The sequence below is a fragment of the Entelurus aequoreus genome, linkage group LG25, assembly GCF_033978785.1.
Source record: "Entelurus aequoreus isolate RoL-2023_Sb linkage group LG25, RoL_Eaeq_v1.1, whole genome shotgun sequence".
In the NCBI taxonomy this organism is placed as follows: domain Eukaryota; kingdom Metazoa; phylum Chordata; class Actinopteri; order Syngnathiformes; family Syngnathidae; genus Entelurus; species Entelurus aequoreus.
This window is the reverse complement of record NC_084755.1, coordinates 27,689,254-27,696,394: the sequence shown is the minus strand read 5'-3', so window position 1 is coordinate 27,696,394 and position 7,141 is coordinate 27,689,254. Positions and strand designations below refer to the sequence as shown.

The 7,141-nt window shown below is 46.6% G+C and overlaps 1 protein-coding gene across 1 annotated transcript; it reads left to right on the top strand.

The window, feature by feature from the left end:
- The first annotated feature begins 314 nt into the window (after positions 1–314).
- Positions 315–4,461, top strand: LOC133642458 (uncharacterized protein K02A2.6-like). Its single transcript, XM_062036650.1, has 2 exons — positions 315–2,974; positions 3,053–4,461. Exons 1-2 carry the CDS (start codon positions 475–477, stop codon positions 4,459–4,461), a joined length of 3,909 nt encoding a protein of 1,302 aa, XP_061892634.1. The 5' UTR covers positions 315–474.
- The last annotated feature ends 2,680 nt before the right edge of the window (positions 4,462–7,141 follow it).

Sequence of the window (7,141 nt, the reverse complement as noted above, 5' to 3'; positions counted from 1 at the left end):
AATGGATGATTTTCGCATGTGCTGTTTACTATGTGATGTCCCTAGGACTTCGGGGTTGTGTACGTGATCCTCCGATAGACAGCAATGTTACGTCGGCTCCGTGTCTGTATTAATAGTAACTCTGCAGTACTTTAATAAAGTGTATTTCGGCTAAGAACCTTTTCCAGTGGTCCTTGAAAAAGAGCACAAGTTACCACATATTTTTGGCGACGAGGTGAACTGGTTTTTGTTTTTTTCGTGTGTCTCCGGTTTGTTGTTTTGTAAGCTAAGCTAAGAGTGCTAGGTAAGCTAGGCGGCCGTGCGTGACCGACGGCGCCGAGGAAAAACACAGAGGAGAGACGCAGTTCGCAGCAGTGAAGCAGAACGGAGGACGGCAGTGTGTGTCGGCGGCTGCAGAGGAGCAGCTTGAAGAGGAAATAAAAAAGGCACCCGGAGCTACAGAAGAGCTGCGTGGAGAGGGAGCCTCAAGCTAGGATGGCTACATATGGGACTGTCGGTGAATTTGTGGAGGGACACGAGGACTGGACGGAGTATGAAGAAAGGTTGGGACACTTTTTCTCTGCTAATGGGATTACAGAAGAGGATAAAAAGCGCTCTATTCTCCTGAGTGCGTGTGGAGCAAAGACTTATAAGTTGATAAGGAACTTGGCCACACCGCGGAAACCGGGAGAGATCCCATATGATGATCTTGTCACGCTCGTGGGAAACTACCACAATCCAAAACCTTCTGTGATAGTCCAAAGATTCAAGTTTCACAGCTACTTCAGGAGGCAAGGTCAGTCTGTGGCTAACTTTGTAGCCGAGTTACGGCAGCTGTCAGAACATTGTGATTTCGGGGCAGTGTTAGATGATATGCTACGTGACAGATTAGTGTGCGGCATTAATAATGACGCCACACAACGCCGCCTGCTGGGGGAAACTCCACCACTGACGTTCAAGAAAGCTCTGGAAATCTCCCAAGGCATGGAGATGGCTGCTAATAATGCCAAGGATATCCAGAAAGGACATGGAGGAGCACAAACAGCAGCAGTGCACCATGCCAGGAGAGAGACTGGTAAGCATGAAAGAAAAGTGGAGTGTTTTCGTTGTGGAGGGGGACACTATGCAAATGACTGTAAATTTAAAGACGTTGTTTGTCATGCTTGTAACAAAAAGGGACATTTAGCCAAAAAGTGCAGAAGCTCAAAGGGGAAGGGCAAGCCGGGGCTGGGAAAAATGCAGCAGGCTCAGGCAGCCACACATCACCTAGATGAAGAAGATAAAGAGGCTGTGTGTTCTTTTAACATGTTTGGTGTGGAAACGGATGAAGAACCACCTGAGCCTTACTATGCAACAGTCACTGTAGGAGGGCAGGACATTAAGTTTGAGATTGATTCAGGAGCTACAGCCTCCGTTATCAGTGAAGACACTTACAGGAGGACGTGGGGGTTTAACCAGCCTCCCATCCGCCCATCAAAGCTCAAACTTAGGACCTATACAGGGCAGCCCATTCCTCATTTGGGAGTGGTTTATGTGGACATTTTAGCAGAGGGTCAAAAAGCTAAAGGCAGGCTGGTGATCGCTAAAGGCAGAGGGCCCAGTCTTTTGGGCCGCGATGTGCTTAGAAAAATCCGACTCAACTGGCATGAAATAAAATATGCAAGCACAACAGAGGTCACTCTGCAGCGATACAGTGATGTGTTCAAGGATGAGCTGGGAACACTTAAGGGCATGACAGTAAAGCTCCATGTTGACCCTGAAGCCACACCTAGGTTTTTCAAGCCCAGAGCAGTGCCCTATGCCATGAAAGGCAAAGTTGAAGAGGAACTGGAACGATTACAGAAGCTGGGCATCATCAAGCCCGTCCAGTTTTCAAGGTGGGCAGCACCCATTGTTCCAGTGTTAAAGGAGGACAAAACTGCACGGATATGCGGGGACTACAAAGTCACAGTGAATCAGGTCTCTAAGCTGGAGGAGTATCCATTGCCACGCATAGACGACCTGTTTGCGACCCTGGCAGGGGGTAAGCTGTTCACAAAGCTGGACATGAGCCAGGCCTACCAACAGCTACTGCTCGACGAGGATTCAAAAGAGTACGTCACGATCAACACACACAAAGGTTTATTCAAATACAATCGCCTGGTGTTTGGAGTGGCATCCAGTCCTGCCATTTTCCAAAGAACAATGGACACTCTGCTGCAGGGGATTCCGCATGTAGCAGTGTACTTAGATGATATTTTGGTCACAGGGGCCACGGAGGTGGAGCATCTGGCTAACTTGGAAGAGGTGCTGAAGAGACTCTCAGAAGCAGGGCTGCGATTAAAGCGCAGCAAATGTGTGTTTCTAGCACCAAGTGTGACCTATCTGGGACACAGGATCACAGCACAGGGACTCTGCCCAGTGGAAGACAAAGTGAGAGCTATTAAGGAAGCTCCAAACCCCAAATGCATCACTGAACTCAGATCGTTCTTAGGCATGGTGAACTATTATGGCAAGTTTCTGCCCGACCTCTCAAAAGTTTTGGCCCCACTGTACAAGTTGCTTCACAATGACACGAAATGGCAGTGGTGTGAGGAGCAGGAGGCAGCTTTCAAGGAAGTGAAAGAGCTCCTCCATTCAGCAACGCTCCTGGTTCACTATGACCCGGATAAACAGATAACACTTTCATGCGACGCCTCGCCCTATGGAGTCGGGGCAGTTCTTTCGCATGTAATGGAGGACGGATCAGAGAAGCCGGTTGGCTTTGCTTCACGTACCCTGACAAAAGCGGAGCAGGGATACTCACAGCTAGACAAAGAAGGTCTGGCCATCGTGTTCGCTGTCAAGCGCTTTCATCAGTATCTCTATGGTCGCGCATTCAAGATCTACACAGACCATAAGCCACTGATGAGCCTGTTCAGTGAGACCAAATGTATCCCACCGCTGGCCTCAGCCAGGATACAACGTTGGGCGCTCACACTGTCAGCCTACCAGTACGCCATAGAGTACAGAGCAGGTAAGGATAACGCAAATGCCGATGCACTGAGTCGGCTGCCTTTACCTGACACGCCTGCTGTTACTTATGTGCCTCCAGAGACTGTTTTCTCACTGGAAAAGCTGGAAGAGACACCTGTGAAAGCATCCCGGATCAAACAGTGGACAGAGAGGGACCCAGTCATGTCCCAAGTAAAAACTTTCCTTTTACAAGGCTGGCCCAGTGTGATAGAAGGAGAGGAGTTGAGGCCTTATACTAAACGTAAAACTGAACTGAGTCTGCAAGATGGCTGCATCTTTTGGGGTGCGAGGGTCATTGTACCTCCCCCAGGCCGTTCACAGATTGTGGAGGAAATACATGAGACTCATCCAGGTGCATCGCGGATGAAAAGCCTCGCAAGATCCTATGTCTGGTGGCCAGGACTGGATAAGGATCTGGAGGACAAAGTGAAAGGATGCACGCAGTGTCAGATTAATCAGAACATGCCTCCACCTGCTCCTTTGCACCCATGGGAGTGGCCAGACCGTCCCTGGTCTAGGCTACATATGGACTTTGCGGGCCCTTTTAAGGGGCAGATGTTTCTCCTAATGGTGGATGCGCATTCTAAATGGATTGAGGCCCACATCATGAGCAACATCACAGCCCCCACAACCATCGACAAACTCAGGCAAGTGTTTGCAGTACACGGCTTGCCTGACACACTAGTCACTGATAATGGTCCGACTTTCACCAGCGAGTTGTTCAGTGAGTTCATGCAACAGAACGGCATTCATCACATAAGAACAGCTCCTTTCCACCCAGCCTCAAATGGACTGGCGGAGCGGGCTGTTCAGACAGTGAAGGAGGGCCTGAAGCGAATGACAGGTGACTCACTCAGCACTCAGCTTTCACGATTCCTGTTTAAATACCGCCTCACGCCACAGACTACCACGGGGCGCACGCCAGCAGAGATGCTGATGGGGCGTCGGCCCAAGTCAAGACTGGACCTGCTGCGTCCGGACATGAAGGCAAAAGTGCAGGGAAAGCAGGAAAAACAGAAAGAAAGACATGATCAACATGCACGTGAGAGACAGTTGAAACCAGATGACTGTGTCTATGTGAGAAACTTCAGCAGCAACAACAACCAGCAGTGGCTACCTGGGATTATTCTCAAGAGGAGTGGGCCAGTTTCCTACGTTGTTAAGCTGACTGATGGACGTATCTTCCGCAGACATCAGGACCATGTGCGCCTGCGGCAGGATACAGGCTCAGAGACAGACAGTTCCACTGAGTTTCCAGGGGCTGGACCAACAGCAGTAGGGGTGGGTTCGCCAGAGTCTGAGACAAGGACAGAGGCTTCTGTTTCCTCTGGAGAGGATGGACACTCTCACACTGACATCCAGACCTCTCCCAGTCTCCCTACACCAGATCCACCGAAGTCACCCACACCAGCGGTGTCTGCTAGGTCACCAGAGGTAGTGCGAAGGTCGCATCGCACTCGCAAACCTCCAGACAGACTGAATGTGTGACTGAAAGTTTAAATCTGCCATGTTTTCATGTTTTCAGGTTTATATTGCTAAACAGTTGCTGAGACAGTACTTTAAGTTTATGTGTACGCCAGCTAATGATAACCACCGTTTTGGGTTTTCTCAAAGTCCATTTATATTTTTGGGAATGTTGGAATCTAAAGGGGGAGAAGTGTTATAATGTGAACATTCATGAAAGCATTATTAAGTTGCACTCATTAGAACAACGGCAATATAGCCAAGTGCCCACTTGGTGTCGCTGTAGGATAAGGAATGGATGATTTTCGCATGTGCTGTTTACTATGTGATGTCCCTAGGACTTCGGGGTTGTGTACGTGATCCTCCGATAGACAGCAATGTTACGTCGGCTCCGTGTCTGTATTAATAGTAACTCTGCAGTACTTTAATAAAGTGTATTTCGGCTAAGAACCTTTTCCAGTGGTCCTTGAAAAAGAGCACAAGTTACCACAATATCCTCTTGAAAATGAGAGTCGAGAACGCGAAATGGACATTCACAGTGCCTTTTATCTCCACGACAATACATCGACGAAGCTCTTTAGCATGAGCTAACGTGATAGCATCTGTCTCAAATGCAGATAGAAACAAAATAAATAAATCCCTGACTGGAAGGATAGACAGAAGATCAACAATACTATTAAACCATGTACATGTAACTACACAGTTAATAGATCTCAGCCTGGCAAAGCTTAACAATGCTGTTGCTAACGACGCTAAGGCTAACTTAGCAAGCGGACCTCACAGAGCTATGCTAAAAACATTAGCGCTCCACCTACGCCAGCCAGCCCTCATCTGCTCTGCTCATCAACACCCGTGCTCACCTGCGTTCCAGCGATCGACGGCGGGACTTCACCCGATCATCCGTGCGGTGGCCGCGGCTAGCATCGGCTAGGCGTCTGCTATCCAAGTAAGTAGTCCTTGTTGTGTTGTTACAGCCAGCCGCTAATACATAAACTTGTATCCCACCTACAACGTTCTTCTTTGCAGCCTCCATTGTTCATTAAACAAATTGCAAAAGATTCACCAACACAGATGTCCAGAATACTGTGGAATTATGAAATGAAAACAGAGCTTTTTTGTATTGTATTCAATGGGGAAGGCATACCTCTGTTCCCCGGGCTACGTCACGCGCATATGTCATCCTCCTAAGGCTTTTTCAACCGGAAGTTTGGCGGGAAATTTAAAATTGCACTTTATAAGTTAACCCGGCCGTATTGGCATGTGTTGCAATGTTAAGATTTCATCATTGATATATAAACTATCAGACTGCGTGGTCGGTAGTAGTGGCTTTCAGTAGGCCTTTAAAGTGTTGTATGGGTTTCAGTGACATTCCCAAGTAAAACTCCATGATTGTCATACAGGCGCAATGGCAAGGTCCGCCTCCTCATTAGTCACTTTTGCCTCACTTACACGGGCAAATAGGTGGAATGTGCGAACAGTAACTTCCAGTCCGTAAAAAAAAGTTATTGATTGATTGATTGATTGAAACTTTTATTAGTAGATTGCACAGTACAGTACATATTCCGTACAATTGACCACTAAATGGTAACACCCCAATAAGTTTTTCAACTTGTTTAAGTTGGAATTCATGGTACAAATATATACTATCATCATAATACAGTCATCACACAAGTTAATCATCGGAGTATATACATTTAATTATTTACATTATTTACAATCCAGGGGGTGGGATGAGGAGGGTTTGGTTGATATCAGCACTTCAGTCATCAACAATTGCATCATCAGAGAAATGGACATTGAAACAGTGTAGGTCTGACTTGGTAGGATATGTACAGCGAGCAGAGAACATAGTGAGTTCAGAAAGCATAAGAACAAGTATATACATTAGAAATACATTTGAGTATTTACATTTGGTTATTATTTACAATCCGGGGAGGTGGGATGTGGAGGGGTGTCCGAACTTGTTGACTTGGGGGCTGCATTGTCTACGTATATACAGTATGTATATATATATATATATAAGTATAGATCTCTGTCTCTCTCTCAGACAACATTCATAATTGGATTTTAAGAGTGTGTGAAAGTCCGACTCCTACCTTGTTTACTTCCAGGTTGACCTTTTTCAAAGTGTTGTAATCAATCAGAAATATTAAGCAGCTAAAAGCAGCTGTGATTTATTCCCATAAATCTCAGTCTTACCTGCACGCCGCTTCCTGACGTCCTTCTGCATCTTGGGGATGCGACCTTTGCAAAATACACGCGACCCCGACACACGAGCGAGACGTATGTGTCAAGTGTCCTTGAATGAACAACATTGCAGCGTAAAACTGCACGTTTGTCGATACCAACAAGTATACAACTACATATACAGATACATGGTCTCCCAGGCAGAAACATGTTCATGTCGTTGATTTAGGGCTATATAAGTAAACTTTGATTGATTGAGTAACAAACGTGTCCACATGCTGTGTCATGAGCTTAAAATATTAAATCATTGTGGCCACTAAGTATAACCACACAAAAAAAATACCACTCCACTTCAACTTAACCTCTAAAGGCCTGAGTGGCCACATACGTGGACAGCACCTTTTCGCTCTCATTTCCAAAATTGTGTACACTACTGAATTGGGGTCTTATGGCCGCTTATGTGGACACTTATACTACCATCTGGTGGTGTCAGAAGAGTATAACATACAATGGAATT

Excerpts from the sequence above, each read along its gene's own strand:
- LOC133642458 (XM_062036650.1), top strand. The coding sequence starts at position 475 with ATGGCTACATATGGGACTGTCGGTGAATTTGTGGAGGGACACGAGGAC. Across the intron at positions 2,975-3,052 it reads CGCCATAGAGTACAGAGCAG|AGACTGTTTTCTCACTGGAA; the intron begins GTAAGGATAACG and ends ATGTGCCTCCAG.